This window comes from Scylla paramamosain, chromosome 48, assembly GCF_035594125.1.
Source record: "Scylla paramamosain isolate STU-SP2022 chromosome 48, ASM3559412v1, whole genome shotgun sequence".
NCBI classification, from domain to species: domain Eukaryota; kingdom Metazoa; phylum Arthropoda; class Malacostraca; order Decapoda; family Portunidae; genus Scylla; species Scylla paramamosain.
Window position 1 is genome coordinate 7,400,842 of NC_087198.1, and position 22,271 is coordinate 7,423,112.

At 44.7% G+C, this 22,271-nt stretch overlaps 2 protein-coding genes across 10 annotated transcripts in view; both read right to left on the reverse strand.

The window, feature by feature from the left end:
* Nucleotides 1-1,534: 1,534 nt before the first annotated feature.
* On the reverse strand, nt 1,535-12,295 carry LOC135095272 (transcriptional repressor RHIT-like). Of its 2 annotated transcripts, none has more exons than XM_063996039.1 (4): nt 12,053-12,295; nt 8,749-8,986; nt 7,567-7,792; nt 1,535-3,186 (listed from the first exon to the last, which is right to left on the reverse strand). In XM_063996039.1, exons 2-4 carry the CDS (start codon nt 8,860-8,862, stop codon nt 2,249-2,251), a joined length of 1,278 nt encoding a protein of 425 aa, XP_063852109.1. In that variant the 5' UTR covers nt 8,863-8,986; nt 12,053-12,295; the 3' UTR covers nt 1,535-2,248. The 2 variants fall into 2 exon arrangements, with proteins under 2 accessions (XP_063852109.1, XP_063852108.1); XM_063996038.1 differs by having other exon boundaries at nt 12,151-12,253.
* A 4,286-nt stretch (nt 12,296-16,581) lies between these two features.
* Nucleotides 16,582-22,271, reverse strand: part of LOC135095293 (serine/threonine-protein phosphatase 6 regulatory ankyrin repeat subunit B-like) — a 55,510-nt gene continuing 49,820 nt past the window's right edge. For all 8 annotated transcript variants that reach the window (XM_063996051.1, XM_063996050.1, XM_063996052.1 and 5 more), the window contains 2 exons: nt 21,353-21,760; nt 16,582-19,545 (listed from right to left, as the gene is read on the reverse strand). In XM_063996051.1, the coding sequence (XP_063852121.1) occupies nt 17,833-19,545; nt 21,353-21,760 (2,121 nt within the window). In that variant the 3' untranslated portion in view covers nt 16,582-17,832. The remainder of the gene's footprint in view (nt 19,546-21,352; nt 21,761-22,271) is intronic.

The window sequence follows — 22,271 nt, forward strand, 5'->3', positions numbered from 1 at the left end:
CAGCCTCTCCCAGTTCACCCCAGCCTCTTCCAGTTCATCCCAGCCTCTCCCAGTTCACCCCAGCCTCTCCCAGTTCACCCCAGCCTCTCCCAGTTCACCCCAGCCTCTCCCAGTTCACCCCAGGCTCTCCCAGTTCACCCCAGCCTCTCCCAGTGCATCCCAGCCTCTCCCAGTGCATCCCAGCCTCTCCCAGTGCATCCCAGCCTCTCCCAGTTCATCCCAGCCTCTCCCAGTTCATCCCAGCCTCTCCCAGTTCATCCCAGCCTCTCCCAGTTCATCCCAGCCTCTCCCAGTTCATCCCAGCCTCTCCCAGTTCATCCCAGCCTCTCCCAGTGCATCCCAGCTTCTCCCAGTCCATGCCAGCCTCTCCCAGCTAACAACAACAACAACAACAACATGTCTAATTCAAAATAAAAACATTATTTACAAAATGCATATTCATTTATTATTTTTTTTTTAATCAATAGTACATCACAATCATCGTCACCACCACCGCCGCCACCACCACCACCACCACCACCACCACAGACCACACGGGGCTCTTACAGTTAATTAAACTATCCTAATATTTTTTCTTGCTAACTCAGTCTATCCTTAATGAACAACTAAATAAGGTGTCATTCCTTTAGCATAAACATTATTATTATTATTATTATTATTATTATTATTATTATTATCACTGCTAAAAGAACCACTCTCAAAAACTACAGGGTGTTTAAAAAATGTTTCTGCAAAGGTCCTTATCTTTCTATTGCATCTACAGTGCATCCCAGCCTCCCCCAGTAACCCCCAGTCCATCCCAGCCTCTCCCAGTAACCCCCAGTCCATCCCAGCCTCTCCCGGTGCATCCCAGCCTCTCCCAGTAACCCCCAGTCCATCCCAGCCTCTCCCGGTGCATCCCAGCCTCTCCCGGTGCATCCCAGCCTCCCCCAGTAACCCCCAGTCCAACCCAGCCTCTCCCGGTGCATCCCAGCCTCTCCCAGTAACCCCCAGTCCAACCCAGCCTCTCCCGGTGCATCCCAGCCTCTCCCAGTAACCCCCAGTCTATCCCAGCCTCTCCCGGTGCATCCCAGCCTCTCCCAGTAACCCCCAGTCTATCCCAGCCTCTCCCGGTGCATCCCAGCCTCTGCAGAAACTTAACTGACTTGAAATTATTATTATTATTATTATTATTATTATTATTTGAACAGCAAAATTATTAATAACAATGATGATAATAATAATAATAATAATAATAATAATAATAATAATAATAATAATAATAATAATAATAATAATAATAATATTCCATAAAAACTTTCTATACAACTAAAGTTCTATGTACACACACACACACACACACACACACAATCTTAATAATAATAATAATAATAATAATAATAATAATAATAATAATAATAATAATAATAATAATAATAATTACTATTATCATTATTATCATTATTTTGTTTGTCTTTTCAAGTCTTTTAAAAATGTCATTATTATTTTTTTGTTCGTTTGTTTGTTTGTTAACTTTATGCTAAACTATGTGCTATGGTACACACACACACACACACACACACACACACACACACACACACACACACACTGACTAGATAATATTAATTTTAACAGACTAGTATTGCTTTAAAAATGCGCACGCACGCACGCACGCACGCACGCACGCACGCACACACGCACACACGCACACACACACACACACAGAGAAAAAAAAAAAATAATAATAACAATAATAATAATAATAATAATAATAATAATAATAATAATAATAATAATAATAATAATAATAATATATACACAGATATTTGAGAGAGAGAGAGAGAGAGAGAGAGAGAGAGAGAGAGAGAGAGAGAGAGAGAGAGAGAGAGAGAGAGAGAGAGAAAATCAATAACAAAACAACAATAATAATAATAATAATAATAATAATAATAATAATAATAATAATAATAATAATAATAATAATCACAACCTTTATCAATTTAGTCCAAACACACAGACAAACAAACACACACACACACACACACTTAGGTCAGCCAATCAGTCAGTCAGTCAGTCAGTCAGCCAGTCAGTCAGTCAGTCAGTCAGTCAGTCAGTCAGTCAGTCAGTCAGCCAGTCAGCCAGTTAGTCAGTCAGTCAGTCAGTCAGTCAGCCAGTCAGTCAGCCAGTCAGCCAGTTAGTCAGTCAGTCAGTCAGTCAGTCAGTCAGCCAGCCTATATATATTTCTCTCTCTCTCTCTCTCTCTCTCTGTCTATTTAGTATGTATCTTCCTGTGTTTTTTCATGTGATCTCTTCTGGCGAACGCTTTCCCACAGAAGTCGCATGTAAAAGGTTTCTCCCCTGTATGGTATCTAAGATGGACTGTCAGTTTATATCCTGCCTTAAACTCCTTAGCACAGTACTGACAGGTAAATATTGTATCAGTCTTCATCACTTTCTTCGGTTTTGGGGCCTCAATGGGGGTGTCGGTGGCTGTGCCGGCTGCCTGGTGAGTGCTCGGTGTGTGCTTGTTCCTCTGGTGTGTGCGCAGGACGTCCGAACGGCTGAAACGCTCGCCGCAGAAGCAGACAAAGGGTCGCTCGCCCGTGTGGGTTCGCAAGTGCCTGGAGAGCTTGTAGATGGAGCCAAACACTTTTCTGCACACTCCGCACTCCTGCCGTAAACCCGAGTCTTCCTCCTCCTCCTCCTCCTCTTCCTCTTCGTTCATGCCGCCGTCCACCTGTGTGCCGACATCCACGCAGACAGTCTGGGTTGTCTGTGGTGTCGCTGTGACCTCCTGCTGCTGCTGTTGCTGCTGCTGCTGCTGCGTTGAAGGGGCTTTAGTTTTTCCCCGAGCGTTTGCAAGCATTGCCCGCCGCGCCTCAGGGCTCAGTCGATGCTTAAGGGCGTGGATCTTGAGGTGGTCTGACCTGGCGAATCGTTTCCCGCAAGAGGAACATGTGTAGGGCTTCTCTCCGGTGTGTGTGCGTCTGTGCAGCGTCAGCTTGTCCGACCGCGAGAACGACTTTCCGCAGGATTCGCAGACGTGTCGCCGGCCCTCTGCCTTCTGCGGGGGCGCTGTGGGTGTCGTCTGTGGGGGCTGAGGCGGCACTGGCGGCGTGGTGGGTGTGGGCCGTGGGGTGGGGGGCGGAACGGTGCCGGGGGGGGCCAGGGACGCAGCCATTGGGTAGGTCTTGAAGACTTGTGGCTCTGAAATGAGAGAAGCTGTGAGAGTTAGGCGGTGCAGCAAGGAAGCAAGACACACCTGCTGCTTCCACCTGCCATCCACATGCACACACCTGCCTAGCCTTCCCCCACACCTCCCTGACCACTGACCGTCAACCAGTTTGTTTCAGCGAAGTGACGAGAGAAACCGGGAAAAACTAACTGATAAAATTGAAAAACCCATTCCCCGACAGTCCCGCTGAGCATTGTGGACGTACATAGCCGCAGCGCAGGTCCTCACTGGGCTGCTGCAGGTGTGGAACAAAGGTGGCTCACATCCTTCATGCCCTAGCTGCTGTCAGGTGCTGTGCTAGACCCACGGCAAAGAAGCTGTGACAAATACGCATTCAGCACAGCGACGTACCTTCAAGTTTTCACTGTTACCCGCCAAGAGAAGGAATTACTGGGGACTTTCACAGCAGGGTAAGGAAGCTTGAGACCCTGCAGCAGAATCTCAAGCTTCACTTTCTTATTTCTTGCTTCGTTAAAAGTGTCTGTCTTTTCTCTCAAATCTCTGAGGGAAGGAGGTGAAGCGCACACATCCTCCCCCATGCACTGCTTAAGATTCACTGGAGTAGTTAGCCTTCTGTCAGTACCTTTTATCCACCTCCTCTGAGTCGACGCACTGCTAAATTTCACAACACACACACGCACACGTACAGGAGGAGGATGCGATGTGGGAATCTATGAAGGGTGTTGAAAGTACTGGTTCTGTGTATCGGCCTTGTAGTGGTTCTGTGGCACCGGTGCAGTGTTGCCATTCTCTTACAGTTAAAATGTTGAAATGCTTCACAACAACAACAACAACAACAACAACAACAACAACAACAGCATGGCCTCATCACTCACACAAGCTTACTAAAGAAAAAAAAAAAAAAATAAATAAATAAAAATAAATAAAATAAAAAGCAACAATAACTTTAATACAAAAAACCTAATTTAAATCAAATAAATTATCATTTTTTTAATATTTTAAGAAAAATCATGTTTTTTTTTCAATCTTGACAAAGTCCCATTATTTACCTCATTGTAGCCCAATCCAGCCCAACCCAGCCTATTCCAGCCCAACCCAGCCTATTCCAGCCCAATCCAGCCCATCCCAGCCTACTCCAGCCCAACCCAGCCTATTCCAGCTTACTCCAACTCATTCCAGCCCAATCCAGACCATTCCCATCCATTTCAGCCCAATCCAATCAATTCCGGCCCAATCCAGCCCATTCTAGCCCAATCCAGGTCATTCTAGCCCATTCCAGCCCAATACAGTCCATTCTAGCCCAATCTAGTCAATTCCATCCCAATCCAGTCCATTCCAGCCCAATACAGTCCATTCTAGCCCAATCTAGTCAATTCCATCCCAATCCAGTCCATTCCAGCCCAATACAGTCCATTCTAGCCCAATCTAGTCAATTCCAGCCCAATCCAGCCCAATACAGTCCATTCTAGCCCAATCTAGTCAATTCCAGCCCAATCCAGTCCATTCCAGCCCAATACAGTCCATTCTAGCCCAATCTAGTCAATTCCAGCCCAATCCAGTCCATTCCAGCCCAATCCAGCCCACTCTAGCCCAATCCAGCCCATTTCAGACGCATTCTAGCCCAATCCACTTACCCACTACTCTGAAAACCAATCTCTCTCTCTCTCTCTCTCTCTCTCTCTCTCTCACCACCACCACCACTACTACTACTACTACTGCTACTACCACCACCATCACCACCACCACTACTACTAGAGTCACGCAGGTAGAGGTCGGAGGGCAGCAGTTGGAGGTAACAACGACCATAGGGAAATTAGGTACAATTTAGAATGGGAATAATAAACTGTTAGAAGCAAAAAGACTAGTAAAATACCTGACTTTAGGAAAACACACGTTGAGGAATTAAAAAGGTACCTCCAAGGACTGGACTGGCAAGGGATGCAGGGTCAGGTCAGGTCAGGGACGGAGTTCAGAGAGATAAGGCAGGGTGAGACGCGAGGTGAGGCGCGAGGGTGCAGGACAACAGGAGGCAAGATGTGTCAATAAGGGGCGGAGGAGAGAGGAAGGGGGAGACAGGTGTGAATGTGTTGGAATGAGAGAGGTGAGGTCGAGGCGAGTAGACGAGGGAGTGGAGAGGACGGTAGAGGTCAAGATGAGGGGATTGGGTGAGGTAAATGTAGATGAATTGTATAAATATTTCGTAGATAAATTTCACACGGGCCAGTCAGGAAATATCCCGTATAGGACAATAAGATCACACAAAAAAGACCCTAAATGGACGACTGCTAGGTTAAAGCATTATGCGGTAAAATCCCTCTTATCCGGCATCAACGGGACCGCCGACATGCCGGATACTTGAATAGAAGTGAAATTGTGTCCACGATCACCAGCCTACACTCACACATCTTACCACATCAAAGACCAGCTGATCTGATTGGCTGCTTCAGTGTAAGCACAACACGCTTCCTCTCTTCTACAACTTTAGGCACGGTGAAGGCGTCAGGCGATAAACAGTGCACACGCGGGGCCGAGTCACTGGGTGAACGCGGTGCAGTGGGCCGCGGGTGGCGCCAAGCAGTGAGCTCTGGTGGCGAGGGGACAATGTATGCCTCGCGTGGGAATTTTTATCAATTTTATGAGTACGCATTGATTTTTTATTGATTTTAAGGCTCGGGGAAAATTGTGCCGGATGCTTGAGGCTGCCGGATACTGGAATGCCGGATGAGAGGGATTTTAGCGTATAGGGTGTAAGAGAAGTATGAGATTGAGGGCAGGTGAAGAAATGTTAAAGTTACAATACAATGAATTAGTTAAAACAGTGAGGAGGTTAACGAGGAAAGCAAAGGGCAATTATGAATTAAAGGTAGCCAGCCAGGCAAAGACAGACCCCAAGGGATTTTATCAGGTATACAGGACGAAGAATAAGGATACTGTAGGTCCATTAAAGGCAGCAGATGGGGAGCTGGTTAGTTCTGGGGAGGAGATAAGTAAACTTCTGAATGATTATTTTTTAACTGTCTTCACCCAGGAAAACATGCAGGATATGCCAGGTTGTAGTTAGCTCTGAACTCCGTCTAGGGAAACAATGCATAGAAGCCAGAAACAAGGCAAATAGTGTATTAGGATTAGGTTAGGTTAGGTTAGGTTATGTCACACAGATTATGTCACTTTCATCCCAGTCAGTGTATTTCAACAAGCTTGACATGACGTAACATAACCTAACCTAACCTTACCTAGCATAACATAACCTAACCTAACTTAACCTAACCTTACCTAACATAACATAACCTAACCTAACCTAACTTAACCTAACCTAACCTAACCTAACCTTACCTAGCATAACATAACCTAACCTAACTTAACCTAACCTTACCTAACATAACATAACCTAACCTAACCTAACTTAACCTAACCTAACCTAACCTAACTTAACCTAACCTTACCTAACATAACATAACCTAACCTAACCTAACCTAACTTAACCTAACCTAACCTAACCTAACCTAACTTAACCTAACCTAACCTAACCTATCCTAACCTAACCTAACCTAACCTAACTCCGTCTAGGGAAACAATGCATAGAAGCCAGAAACAGGGCAAATAGGGTACTAGGATTCATTTTTAGGAGTGTTAAAAGTAGAAGGCCGGAAGTAATATTAAAGTTATACTTGGCGCTGGTCAGACCTCATCTACACTACGCGGTGCAGTTCTGGTCCCCACATTACAGGAAAGATATAGGTCTATTAGAATCAGTACAGAGGAGAATGACTAAAAGGATACAGGGGATGAGGAGTGTTCCTTACGAGGCGAGGTTGAAGCTGTTAAATTTACATTCTTTTGAGAGACGTAGGTTAAGAGGGGACCTGAAAGAAGTCTTTAAGTGGTATAAGGGTTATAACAAGGGAGATGTAAGCAAAATTCTTAGAATCAGCAACCAGGGTAGGACAAGAGATAACAGGTTCAAGCTTGAAAAATTTAGGTTTAGGAAGGAGATAGGAAAGAATTGGTTCTCAAATAGAGTGGTAGATGAGTGGAACGGACTCAGTAATCATGTAGTTAGTGCTAGGACACTAGAGAGCTTTAAGAGAAGATTAGACAAGTTTATGGATGGGGATAGCAGATGGAAATAGGGAGGAGTGTTTCATACAGGGACTGTCACGTGTAAGCCTGCTCGCTTCTTGCAGCTTCCATTATTTATTATGTTCTCATGTACTACTACTACTACTACTACTACTACTACTACTACCATCACCACCACCACCACCACTACTACTACTACTACTACTACTACTACTACTACTACTACTACTACCACCACCACCACCACCACCACTACTACTACTACCACTACTACTACTACTACTACTACTACTACTACTACTACTGTTTACCTGCATTGGGGCTGTGAGAGACCAGAGACATGACACTGAAATCATGATCCCGTTGTTGTTGTTGTTGTTGTTGTTGTTGTTGTTGTTGTTGTTGCTGCTGCTGCTGTTGTGGTGGCGGCGGTGGCGGTGGTGGTAGTGCTGGCTGTGGTGTCAATTCTGTGTGCTGTGTGGGCTGCTCTGTGGCTGTGAATACACTGTGGCTCATCACACTACTCACTCGTCCCTCCTGTGTGAAAAAAACAGCTTAGGTTAGCTTACGTTAGGTTAGGTTAGGTTAGGTTAGGTTAGCTTACGTTAGGTTAGGTTAGGTTAGGTTAGGTTAGGTTAGCTTACGTTAGGTTAGGTTAGGTTAGGTTAGCTTACGTTAGGTTAGGTTAAGTTAGGTTAAGTTAGGTTAGGTTAGGTTAGGTTAGGTTAGGTTAGCTTAAGTTAGGTTAGGTTAGGTTAGGTTAGGTTAGGTTAGGTTAGGTTAGGTTAGGTTAGGTTAGGTTAGGTTAGGTTAGGTTAGGTTAAGTTAGGTTAGGTTAGGTTAGGTTAGGTTAGGTTAGCTTACGTTAGGTTAGGTTAGGTTAGGTTAAGTTAGGTTAGGTTAGGTTAGGTTAGGTTAGGTTAAGTTAGGTTAGGTTAGGTTAGGTTAGGTTAGGTTAGGTTAGGTTAGGTTAGGTTAGGTTAGGTTAGGTTAGGTTAGGTTATGCTAGGTAAGGTTAGGTTAGGTTATGTTACGTCATGTCAAGCTTGTTGAAATACTGAGTGGGATGAAGTGACATAATCTGTGTGACATATTTTAGAGGCACAACAAATACATTAATTGCTGTACACTATTATTCTGCATCACAAAGTCACGCAAAGTGGAGGCCTTGCTTTTCAGTCCTAACTCCTTGCTGAGTGACCAGACCCACTCCTAGTCACTCTTGTCATGTCCCCTGTGCCACTTGAAGACCCCCACCAGACCCCCTCTTAGTCACCCTTGTCATGTCCCCTGTGCCACTTGAAGACCCCCACCAGACCCCCTCTTAGTCACCCTTGTCATGTCCCCTGTGCCACTTGAAGACCCCCACCAGACCCCCTCTTAGTCACTCTTGTCATGTCCCCTGTGCCACTTGAAGACCTCCACCAGACCCCTCCTTGAATGTGTCAGTCAAGAGGCAGTAGTAATAGTAGTAGTAGTAGTAGTATACAAACCTGCAGAGCTAGTGTCTCTTCCTCAGACATATAAATAGATAAAAACTGAGCAATATCAGGCAGGTCTGTGGCTGCTGGCTGTGACAGAGAGAGGGGGCACAGATCACCCTCCATTTTGCTCTCTCTCTCTCTCTCTCTCTCTGTCTGTCTGTCTCTCGCTCTCTCTCTCACTGCCTGTCTGTCTGTGTGCCTCTTGCTCTCTCTCTCTCTCTCTTCTTTTCCCTTTCTTGTTGAATATCTGTAAGACACAAAAGATTATTAACATTAACACTTTACATAGTAGTAGTAGTAGTAGTAGTAGTAGTAGTAGTAGTAGTAGTAGTAGTAGTAGTAGTAGTAGTAGTAGTAGTAATAGTAGTAGTAGTAGTAATGATAGTAACAGCAAGGATTCATCTTATTACTAAGTTTCTCTCTTTCTCTCTCTCTCTCTCAGTGTCACCATCGCAGTGTTGCATCTCTAGCTATCTTATACCTGTTAACCAGTATTCTCAGTCATTCACCAGGGGCCCTGTGCTCTCTCACCACAACTGTTATGCCAGGCCAAAGGCAAGGTTAACCTGGTTCTCAAGAGTGTTTCTCCTGTCAGTAATGCAGAAATGTTGTTAATCTGTCACTGCAACTGTAAAAACACCCTTGAAAACCCTTGTCACTTCAACTACAGCCTTTTAAAAGAGTGTTTCTCCTGTCAGTAATGCAGAAATGTTGTTAATCTGTCACTGGAACTGTAAAAACACCCTTGAAAACCTGCGTCACTTCAACTACAGCCTTTTAAAAGAGTGTTTCTCCTGTCAGTAATGCAGAAATGTTGTTAATCTGTCACTGTAACTGTAAAAACACCCTTGAAAACCTGCGTCACTTCGACTACAGCCTTTTAAAAGAGTGTTTCTCCTGTCAGTAATGCAGAAATGTTGTTAATCTGTCACTGGAACTGTAAAAACACCCTTGAAAACCCTTGTCACTTCAACTACAGCCTTTTAAAAGAATGTTTCTCCTGTCAGTAATGCAGAAATGTTGTTAATCTGTCACTGTAACTGTAAAAACACCCTTGAAAACCCTTGTCACTTCAACTACAGCCTTTTAAAAGAGTGTTTCTCCTGTCAGTAATGCAGATATGTTGTTAATCTGTCACTGCAACTGTAAAAACACCCTTGAAAACCCTTGTCACTTCAACTACAGCCTTTTAAAAGAATGTTTCTCCTGTCAGTAATGCAGAAATGTTGTTAATCTGTCACTGTAACTGTAAAAACACCCTTGAAAACCCTTGTCACCTCAACTACAGCCTTTTAAAAGAGTGTTTCTCCTGTCAGTAATGCAGATATGTTGTTAATCTGTCACTGCAACTGTAAAAACACCCTTGAAAACCCTTGTCACTTCAACTACAGCCTTTTAAAAGAGTGTTTCTCCTGTCAGTAATGCAGAAATGTTGTTAATCTGTCACTGCAACTGTAAAAACACCCTTGAAAACCCTTGTCACTTCAACTACAGACTTTTAAAAGCGTTTCTCCTGTCAGTAATGCAGAAATGTTGTTAATCTGTCACTGCAACTGTAAAAACACCCTTGAAAACCTGCGTCACTTCAACTACAACCTTTTAAAAGAGTGTTTCTCCTGTCAGTAATGCAGAAATATTGTTAATATGTCACTGCAACTGTAAAAACACCCTTGAAAACCTGCGTCACTTCAACTACAGCCTTTTAAAAGAGTGTTTCTCCTGTCAGTAATGCAGAAATATTGTTAATATGTCACTGCAACTGTAAAAACACCCTTGAAAACCCGCGTCACTTCAACTACTGCCTTGTAAAAGAGTGTTTCTCCTGTCAGTAATACAGAAATATTGTTAATCTATCACTGCAACTGTAAAAACACCCTTGAAAAACCCTCGTCACTTCAACTACAGCCTTTTAAGAGTGTTTCTCCTGTCAGTAATGCAGAAATATTGTTAATCTGTCACTGCAACTGTAAAAACACCCTTGAAAAACCCTCATCACTTCAACTACAGCCTTTTAAGAGTGTTTCTCCTGTCAGTAATGCAGAAATGTTGTTAATATATCACTGGAACTGTAAAAACACCCTTGAAAACCAATGTCACTTCAACTACAGCCTTTTAAAAAAGTGTTTCTCCTGTCAGTAATGCAGAAATGTAGTTATTCTGTCACTGGAACCTTAAAAACACCCTTGAAAACCTGCATCACTTCAACTACAGCCTTTTAAAAGAGTGTTTCTCCTGTCAGTAATGCAGAAATGTTGTTAATATATCACTGCAACTGTAAAAACACCCTTGAAAACCTGCGTCACTTCAACTACAGCCTTTTAAAAGCATTTCTCTTGTCAGTAATGCAGAAATATTGTTAATCTGTCACTGCAACTGTAAAAACACCCTTGAAAACCTGCGTCACTTCAACTACAGTCTTTTAAAAGCGTGTTTCTCCTGTCAGTAATGCAGAAATGTTGTTAATCTGTCACCGTTCACACACAACAGCACAACAGCAAGTGTAACAGCAAGCTGAGTCTATGCAGTCTAGTTAGGTTAGGTTAACTTAGGTCAGGTTAGAGCACTAGTGTCGACGTGGGGTCCCCGGCTGGCTGGCGTCTGGCAGGTCTGCATTGCCAGATGTGGATTTTCCTTGCAGTGTTACCAGGTCAGGCGAGGATACCACTCTCTCTCTCTCTCTCTCTCTCTCTCTCTCTCTCTCTCTCTCATTATAGCTGTTTTGTTTATGCATGTATGAGAGAGAGAGAGAGAGAGAGAGAGAGAGAGAGAGAGAGAGAGAGAGAGAGAGAGAGAGAGAGAGAGAGAGAGAGAGAGAGTTAAGGTAAGGTTGGTTTGGCTTGCTGTGCCTCTCCCAGTGACACAGCCTCCACAGCCTTGGGTCACTAAGAGCGCTTCTAATGTTTAAAATGTGTCAATCTTGTTACTCTGTCAGTGGACGCGTCACAGGAGCCGTAACACCCGCGTCACTTCGTCTGAGAGAAGCGGTGGTGGTGGCGCGGACTTATGTGACACTCTGGTGCACAATGTGTCCCTACATCTTGCTTTGTCTGCCATTTCTTGCACGGATAATGATTCAAAGACTGTTAGCTTTCCAGTTTTGTTGGTTCCCTGTTTAATGAATTTTGTAACGTGGAACAAGAACAAGAAGAAGAGGAGGAGGAAGAAGAGGAGGAGGAGGAAGAAGAGGAAGGCTGAGTGTAAATGAAGTGAAGGAAGACAAACATACAGACACAGAATAAGGAAGGAAATAAAGGCAATGAACACTGACACGACAAACACACACACAAACACACAGAGGGAGGTTAACAAACACCTGCTTTTCTCTCTTATTTCAGGTGTGTGCGTGCGTGTGTGCGCGGGTGGAGGTAGAGGAGGGAGGGGCGCAAGGGTGGGCGGCGGTCCCTGCCTCACCTGAGTTCTGGGAGTGGAGGAAATTGAAAGAGTGTCACTGGTCACCGAACCCTTCTGTCCGCCATCACGGTTCTTGTAAACAACGCCAAGAGACCGCTAGGGCAAACACTTTTCTTCTATCTTCACTATCACTGTCCTGTTACTATTTTACTGTGCATTATTAAATTCAGTGTATTTTTTACAAGTACTGTGATGTTTTCTTTGGTCTTAATCGTCTAGTTCTCTTTCTTGTAATATATAGTAACTCATGTCTACGCTTCCGTCTCCAGTAACACCATTTTGTTACTAATTTCCTATGCGTCGGTGACCATTTACTTCTGCTACTTACTTCTTATGTACATGTTATGTATAAACTTCTAGGCAAAGAATAAATGAAATGTTAAAGAGACCGCCGGGTTAAAGCATTCTTCCTTGTTTCCTAGCGAGAAGTCTGTCTTTGAAATTACGACATGAAAATAAATTATGCTTCGCCTACTTGAGAACCACGTCTTTTATTTCTGAACTATGATAAAATTAACAGCATTTCTATATATAATCGCTAAGAACATTTCAGCGTTTGCTAGTACTGATCAGTGAATACAAAAGTTCTAGACTGGGATTTCATTAATGCCTTTGTAGTACGCATTTGTAGTACGCATTTGCAGTATGTGTTTGCAGTATGTGTTTGCAGTATGTGTTTGCAGTATGTGGTTGCAGTATGTGGTTGCAGTATGTGTTTGCAGTATGTGTTTGCAGTATGTGTTTGCAGTATGTGTTTGCAGTATGTGTTTGCAGTATGTGGTTGCAGTATGTGTTTGCAGTATGTGTTTGCAGTATGTGTTTGCAGTATGTGTTTGCAGTATGTGTTTGCAGTATGTGGTTGCAGTATGTGGTTGCAGTATCTGGTTTAGGGCACGACTTTAAGCTTCTATCTTGAAAGAACGAAGTGAAAAGGAAGAGTCAAGTTGGATAGAGCAATGATGAGCTGCAGAGTTCCATCACGGCATTAATTACTGCTAATGTACTTGTGAGAGAAGGAAATAAGTAAATGAATCATCAATAGGTAAAAAAACCGCGATTGTTGTACAAAGACAAGCAAAAAGGCTGTGGTGAATGTGACGGCAGCTGTAACAAAGGTGAACCATTGTCAACAGAATATGCATGCTAACTGTTCTGTGGAGGTGTGCAAAGCATTCGTGCATGTAATTTCGTTGTGTTATTCCGGCGTGCAGGTACATTGGCTTGTAGTGTAAGGCTCGGCTGTGTATCCGGTGTGTGGAGGCGTGTGAGGAAGTGCTGAGTGAAGTGAATCACCAAGCAAGCTACACGTGTGGTGCTACCTCTTTGTTGAACACTGTCCTCTCAACACCACTGTTTTTAAAGGCCAGAGAGGTGACTCGGCGGGTTCTCAAGGGCGTTTCTCCTGTCGACAATGTAGAAATGTTGTTAACCTGTCACTCAAGTCGTAAAAGCTCCCTTGAAAACCTGTAGCTTCAGGTAACACAGCCTTTTGAGAGTAGGTGGAACTCCACAGTCTGTGTCTGTTAGTGGGCCATGCTGTCACCTGTCAGCTTTCCACCTACATACACTGATGCATGGACTTCATTAATGACACACCTTGGAAAAGTAACCTGTTCACTGCTTTCCGTGCTGGTGAGGCAACGCTTCATCAGCACTGGCACCAGCTGTCAAGAGTTGGTGAGGTAGGCGGCGGGTGGCGCGGCGCCTCGTGGAGCAAGGCTGGAGGTGACAGGCCACGGGTGGAGCTTCCTTGATCTGTGCACCGGCCAAGGGCAACAATATTAAATAAAAACAATAAATCAACAAAAAATGCCCACTTAAGAATAGAGACAGAAGCGGTAGTCAAAAATTGAAGGATAAGTGTGTTGAAGCCTCCCTCCTGAAAGAGTTCAAGTCACAGGAAGGAGGAAATACAGAAGCAGGCTGGGAGTTCCAGAGTTTACCAGAGAAAGGGAAGAATGACTGAGAATACTGGTTAACTCTTGCATTGGGGAGGTGGACAGAATAGTGGTGAATGACTGAGAATACTGGTTAACTCTTGCATTGGGGAGGTGAACAGAACAGTGGTGAATGACTGAGAATACTGGTTAACGTGGTGAGAGAAGGAAGAAAGTATTGAACCAGGACATGATACTCTCAGTTTTCTTGGTCGATGATTGACGTGAGAAATACAGAGACCAAGCTGAGCAGAAGTAAGGAAGGTGTGTGCAAAAGGAACAAATTATAATCAGGTGAAGGCGAATGAAGGTAAAAGCGAATGTTTGATTGTTGTGAAGAATGACGACCTCAAGAGGCTGGATGTGTTCAGCCGAAAGATTACTGCCAGCCACGGCAGTAAAGAAGGCAGGCAAAAACTTGCCAACTCAGCAAGATCTCTTCCTCCAGCAACAATGTCGGTGATAATTGTATTTCTTTTGGCGTAGTGGAAGATATAACGGAACAGGAGGCGCCTGTACACACGTCCCTGGCTGAATAGAAGAGAAGGAAGGCGCGTCTGCCACGCTCTTTTGCCTGAGCCGAGCCTGCAAGACCCAGCCACCATGAGGCAGTGGATAGGCCTCAACAAGGAGCAGTACCGTGGTCTCCTGCGGCTTGTGACTCGCCTATCAAGAAGGAGGATGCCCACGTGAGGGATGCAGTGACTCCTGGTGAACGCCTCACACTGACGCTGCGTTATCTAACAACAGCTTAGGAACACCGATCGGTAACTACTGACAACTTGGCCCCTTCTGCAGCGATACTACTCTTTTAGAGAGAGAGAGAGAGAGAGAGAGAGAGAGAGAGAGAGAGAGAGAGAGAGAGAGAGAGTCTTGGGTCCCAGTGATGACGTTGTTGGTTCGTCATTAGCTCCAACATCAACTTTTGTGCCTCAGGACGCCACACCATGCACAACTCCCCCGAGGACCTGAGGTAAACAGAGCAGCGCGCGGCTGGACAAGCCCAACCTGTCGGTGTTGTTGGCGCGGCTGGCAATTCAGCCGCCAGGCACCAACATTTCCACCGGCGGGCTATCGCGGCTTGCGGCGGCTGGCAATTCAGCAGCGAATTGGCAAGTGTGAACCCGCCTTTCGGTGTGATAACAGAGTGCAATTTATCACTGAAAGATGAGATAAAGCAGGTGTTGAGGGCAGCAGGAGGTGCCATCTTGGAAATATTGCATTTGTCAGGAAATACTTGGATGAAAGAAAAGACAATGGAGATGGTTGTTCATGAGCAGGTAATGGGGAGGCTGGAACATTACAATGCACTTCATTAAGACCTACCACCACAACCACAACAACCACAATAATAACACTGGTAATAATGACAATAATAATGACCCTCACACCAACAACAGCAACAACAACAACAACAACAACAACAACAACAACAACAACAACAACAGTTACAGTACTCTCGTTTACCAGCATACATTAACATAGCATGGTACCCTCCCAGCCTTTCCCTGCCCCTCCCCCCCTCCCGTTCCACTGCCTCTATGTACACTTTCCTTTGCTGTGCCTCAGGAGCGCCGTGACGCCTGCCTCCACCTCGTCAGCTGTGCCTCGACCCTCCACTTCTCTTCCCTCCTGACTTGTTCCACTTCCTCGCTATACTTCAGGTTCTTTTTCTTTTATTCTTTCATTATTACTATTTCTTTTTATTATTTTGCTGCCTCATTGTTGTTTTGTTTCGCTTTGCTTTGGAAGCCTAACCTGTCTGCAGCCTTCTTCTCCCGCCTGTTTTCCGCAACCTATGACAACAATGATGATGATGATGATGATGCAATGGTAATAATAATAAATGTAATAATAATAATAATAATAATAATAATAATAATAATGATAATAATATTGATAATAATAATAAAATCAATAATGGTAATAGTATTAATGGTAATACTTATAATGACCATAACAGGAATAAGACAATGATAATATTACTGCAGCGGTTGTGTTTGTGTGACCACTTGTATGAAAGATGCTTGCCACCACTTATTGTAAGAGTGTTTTGGTGGCAGTGTGTGTGACCAGTGATGGCGACCCACCCACCAGTGGTTCTGTGCTGACTACTAGTAGTCACCTGTGTTGTTGTGGAGTTGACGGAGTGATGATGCTTGTAACCTGCCCAGTCCATGAAGCTGCTTGGAGTGTTGGCAGCGTGGAGAACCAGAGTGAAGTGGTGATTCTGGCAGATTGGAGGCTGTGGCAAGTCGTTGATATGTTGATATGTGTGCCAATAAAACACACGGGGACGAGGGTGCCTCATTTAATGACGGAGAACTCATTGGTACACACTGGATTCAACATGACACTGTACTGTGAGATTGCCCTCTCTCTCTCTCTCTCTCTCTCTCTCTCTCTCTCTCTCTCTCTCTCTCTCTCTCTATATATATATATATATAAATATAAGTAACAAAATGATTCATAAGGCTTGAAATAAAGACATGAGTTTTTGTGTTTGATTTACTGACACATCACTTTCCATAATACAGAGAGGAATAGTTTTGTGTTCATGAAAAAAATACAAGGCAATCGTTAATTTACATGTATAAGTTTGCAAATATGAGAAGTGTGCTTGAAAGGTTTGAAAGCGACCTCAGGCGGGGTATGAGAGTACAAATTGTTATACTGTACACACCAAATATAGACGTGACTTACCTGCTAACAATTACTTCTTATAAGTTTTTTTAAAAATAACAAGTTATATCTTGGATGAACTTAACACTACTTAATAAGACAGTCACGTTTCTCGCTCCAAGGAATTCCCCTATTTTTGTTGCATTTACATTAGTGAAGCAATATTTCTTGACATTTTTTTCAGCTATTTGTTAAAAAAAAAAAAAAGTCAATTTGAATGAAGAGTGAGTTTCATCTGCACCATTAAGATCACCTAAAGAACAGATTCACTTTTGTACACTTGCATTCCTTCACTACCACTTACAATGGCAGCTGATGATTTGCACACTTGAACACACTTACGGCACGTGAGTGTTGTTTAAGGAGAACAGATAAATACTTGTGTAATTTTCCTTGCATTGTCACCATCTTATAATTAAGACATGCTGGCCTGTTATAAGTTTGTTCAGACAATCTCTGCCTATCAATAGCACAAGTCCTTTCCTTAACAGTTTGTTTTAACCAATTACCATCTGCATTTGGTACTTGGTGCTACAAATGTGACATTCCATCTTGATTTGATAACTTATTTGTCATCATCTTGTCAAGCCGAAGTGCTTTATTTACACCCAGACCAGACATTGTCTTAATAAACCTGTACTAAATATTTCATGTCCTAATGGCACTGCCGTTTGCAAATGAATATCAAACACTTCTAGGCCTATCATCCATGAATCCATGTAGAGCCTGTTTCACCATACAACATGCAAGTTGACTATTATCTTGCCCTGCTGTACTTACTGGCCAAAGGTGGCATTACCTCAGCTTGCACCATCACATTACTCAACCTGCGGTATTACAGGGGCCAACAAGTGCACACAGATGAGAGACCCTATTAACAGAGTATCTTCTCTCACTAGGCTCGCGACATGAAAATATATATTCTTCTTTATATCGACTCCACAACTAATTGGCTATATAAACTTCTGAATATGAAAATCGAGCACCAAGCACTGGCGTTCCTGTGTGTGTTTGTGTGTGGGGGGCGGGTAGGAGGTCTTCCAACGCGTGGCGCAGCTCACAGCTAATGATTACAATGGTCTGCATCTTCTGCATCTAATACTTTCGTCGCCGCCGCCTGGTTGTCTTGGCAGAGGTCCTCCTCCAGGCACTGCACGATGATGGGCGCCCCGTCCCCAGGCTTCCGCCCCTCACAGTCTCCTCCAAAGTAGGCGGAGCTGTTTTGAGTTGTCAGGTTCTCTCGTGTCTCTTCTGGGTTCGCACACATCAATCTGAACACCTCCACCACCCATCTGGCGGGGTCCCCCTCCTGGCCAGCCCCAAGCTCTACCTCCCTCGACCGCCTGTGCTCCAGCCACCGCAGGAGGGCGTTCTTGAAACAGAACCCGCTTGGCACCGCGATGTTCCACTCCTGTGTGGCGAACCATTTGAAAAAGCTCTTTTTGTGCCGAGGCATCCAGCGCTCGGGCTTGAGGCGGGAAAGAAGTACTTTTCCCATCAGCTGCACCTGGCGCTCTGCGGGCGTCAACGTCCCCAGCACCTCAGCCTCTGTCAAGGCAAAGCTGCAGCGCCATGTTCCATCAGCAGCATTACTGAGCTGCATGGTGGTGGTGTCCTCAGGAGTGAGGAGCGGTCTGCAAACTTGCTCCAGCCATGGCACCTCAAGCACTGGCACCAGGTCCACGCCGACCAGCAACAGTGGATACTCTCGCCCCTGCCAGGCCAGAGAGAGTCCCACGCCCACTTGCGTGCTGGTCAGGCCCGGCGGCACCAGGCTCAGTCTTTTGTCCTGCAGGGTGTGGCCAGCGAGGCACCGGTGCACCTCCTCGTACAAACTGGCCATAAATCTATTACCCTCAAGGTGGGGATTGTCAGTCTTCACACAAATCTGTAACCTGCCCTTCAGCGGGGCTTCCTCCTTCCCTCTCTCGCTAACAGTTATTCCTACGTCATCCTTGTGAATCACGAGGTTTATATCAAATTCGTCAGGGGCGTAAAGCTTAGACCCGTCCTGAGAACTGCCCGCCAGCCTCAGGTCGCCGCGGTACGTGGCATCAGCGGCTGACACCTTATTCATGATGATGCTTATTTCTGCCATCACCGCCTCCTTTACCTCAAGGGCCTCGCCCTTTGATAGATCCACAGCCACCCGCTGAGCCTCCTTCTGCAGCTCTTGCAGGCCTATGGATCTCACAAGATTTCTTATGACGCTTTCCGGGTCACGTCGGTCGATTGGGTCTAATAGATTACGCTTATATTTATAATACATATTGTGAAACACTTTAAAATTTTCTCTCACCTGTGTGCCCGTGGTGCCCGCGCGGCAAGGAGGGTCCTGCGTCACTTGGTGTGCCAGGAGTTCGAAAGTACTTTTATGGCCAAACATGGCGGCCAGGTGAGGGGATGTCTGGCCATACGTGTCACGCTGCTGTGGGTTGGCGCCAGCGCTCAGCAGCACCGCCACACAGCCGTCCTGGCCGTGCGAGGCCGCCTGGTGGAGGGCCGTGGTGCCGCAGGTGTGGTCCAGCACCTCGTCCACGGGGAAGTGACCCTCTTGCAGCATAAGATGAGTCAGCTGCAGGAGACCTTTGCGCGAGGCCAGCAGCAGGGCAGCGTGGCCATCAGGTAAGGAGACCTTCTTACCCTCGCCCTTCTTGTGGCTCTCAAAGAGATCCTCCTGTATACACAGCGCTGTCCGTGCTGCGGTCTTCTCGTGATCTGCCTTCAAGCGAAGCTCCATATCCTTCAGTTTTTCACGCTCCATCATAAAGAGCTTCTGTGTGCAAAGAGAAAGAGAGCGGTGAATATATGAACAAGTAAATAACCCTTTATTGCTGCGTACACATAGATATGTTAGAAATGATGATAGAAATCGAGGATTACATACGTATATTAGCATTTGTCTGCCTGATTGGAGTTGTTTATTAGGCAAGATTAAAAAATACAAGTAGCTTAATTGGTCAACTAATAGAATCAAATAGTAAGTAATATTAATAAAATATAATACCATAATTAAGCTGCATAATATTCATGATATGAATAAGAAGTTTGTTGTGCAAAGGTAGACTACTGAAAACGTTTGGTTCAAAACACAGCGTGCTGTTTTGGTAAGAGGATGCTCCAAGCTGTGGCTACATAAAATCCACGTTGATGCTTCTACTTTGGCGAACACCATCCAGTAGCCGAGGCACTTCATTTCCTGTGTGCTTTGTGAGAGTTTTATAAATTAAGAACAATGAAAGTGATTTGTGTATCGATGAGAAATTAAACAATGTCATTAATGAAGCAACTTTAGCTGCGGACTACAATTTTCCCAGGGAAAGCATACCTCTGATTTATTTATTTATTTATTTTTATCACGATAATTCTTTGATAAATGACGGCCATGTGCAAAGCAGAGGAGGACAGCATATGGCACAGCACACACTAATAAGTGACTTTATTGTTAAACAATGTGTTGTCTTGTACAATATTCCACACACTTCTGAAGCGTTGTCAAACGCGTCATCTATGCGGGGCAGGTTTCTCGTTTCTGAATTTTCTGACTGGGTCAAAGCAAACTTAGTATTGTTCAGTGCCACAAAAACTCAATTCCCCCATCTGTCTATATCGCCATAAGCAAGGACAGCATCATTAAACAGACAGATAAACATAAAATGACTAAATCTCCAGGGCCAGATGACATCATCCTAGAGCACTGCAGGAGTGCACGGGTGAGCTTAGCGAGCCGTTGCTGCGGCATTGAGGGACTCATTAGACAAGGCAGAAATACCAAAGGGCCAATTTCACAGTCGCTTGGTAACAGTCCCAAATGAAAGCCTTACCAGCCTGGTGACACCTCCAGCCACTTTCACAGCTGGTGTTCTCATGGCTTCGGTAATCCCCAACCTGGTGACTCTATCATAACAAAACGAAAAGCGCCGATTCGGTAACGCTGGTATGCCGGAGCGGCCTCATTAGATAAGGCGAGTCAGTTCTTGACCAAAGAATTAACCACGCCACCACTAAAAAGGAGCAAGGTGTGAAAATACATCAGCTGTGCCTTCAGCACGCCATATCCATTATTATGGTGACTTCTTGTGACTTAAATTCCTCCCTTTCAATGTCTGTCTGACATTCACCAAACTGCTGTGCCAGCCACCCACTTAATGAGTCATCTTTTTCTCTGTCCCTCGTTGCTGTACACACATTTGTTACATAGAAATATTTCGGGTTGAATGTAAATCATCCTAGCCTACTATTTATGAGATAGTTACTTTATTTCTGGGTGAAATTATGATTTTTTAAATCATAATCTATGCAACGAAAGAATCAGCAATGAACTTAGTGAGCTAAATATTAAGGTAAACTTAGCATAACCAAATCCAGCACTCTGATGGAAACGGTCATGTTATTTCAATATTTTGCAATATTTTGTTAGGTGACAAATTCCATATAGTGTATGCGTGTGTCAGGATTATTACAGGAGTGTGACCAAGGAGGCGTAGCAGACGAAATAAGCGCGACAGGTGCTGAAGTTTTGATCAGCTGGTGAAGTGAGTTCATGCCGCCATCCAAAAGAGTACACAGGCAAGCAGCCTCACCTGCTCCAGCCTCTGTTGCTCCTCGTGAGGCATCATGTGCACCGCAAGGCGACCATGTGTGTCCGGCACGTACGGGCAGCCCCCAAGGTCCCTGATCAGCAGCTCGGCCATGCCTTTGTGGCCAGCCTCCAGGGCAGCGTGGAGGGCAGTGCCACCAGAGGCTCCATTAAAGACTGTCCACCCTCCTGCCCTATGCAGGAAGGCGGCAGTCACGGGGCAGTTGGCAGCCGCTGCCTTTGCCAGGAGGTCGCTCAGTGCTGGCCGGTCAGTCTCCTTTCCCCATCGCCAGGCTGCCTGCCAGGGAGTATTTCCCTCGATGGTTGTCACTAGATTGTCGATGCCCTCGACAAGGGCGCTGCTGACCTTTTCCAGGCGACGCTGCTCTGCACGCAGCCGGCAGCAGTAGGCCTGTGAGGAAAGGATGGTCACCACATCAGGTAAGCACCGTGCGCAGAGAGAGAGAGAGAGAGAGAGAAAGAGAGAGAGAGAGAGAGAGAGAGAGAGAGAGAGAGAGAGGTAGGGCAGCTATGCAGAAGTGTCATTAAGTGTCACAAATCTAAAAGTGCATGTACAAATACAACCTTACCTTGTCCCAAAAAAAAGGAAAAATACAAAGAATTATTCCAAATATTAGGTTTGACAAGCATTATTACAATTACTTTTAGGATTATAATGATGAATTATAATCAAATATTAGGTTTGACAAGCATTATTACAATTACTTTTAGGATTATAATGATGAATTAACATGGATTCAAGTATTATGAGATCTACTTCATTGCTTGTTCTAAACATTACACTGAAGTGTCCTTTTATGAAATGACAAGATTCTGTTGCATGACCTGTAATGTTGGACAGGTTTGGTGTGCTGCAGGTCTGTCATGTGCACCACTAAAACCTGAAACTGACGGCACTGAAA

Excerpts from the sequence above, each read along its gene's own strand:
- LOC135095272 (XM_063996039.1), bottom strand. The coding sequence starts at position 8,862 with ATGGAGGGTGATCTGTGCCCCCTCTCTCTGTCACAGCCAGCAGCCACA. Across the intron at positions 7,793-8,748 it reads AAGAGACACTAGCTCTGCAG|GAGGGACGAGTGAGTAGTGT; the intron begins GTTTGTATACTA and ends TTTTTCACACAG. Across the intron at positions 3,187-7,566 it reads CTCTCACAGCCCCAATGCAG|AGCCACAAGTCTTCAAGACC; the intron begins GTAAACAGTAGT and ends CTCTCATTTCAG.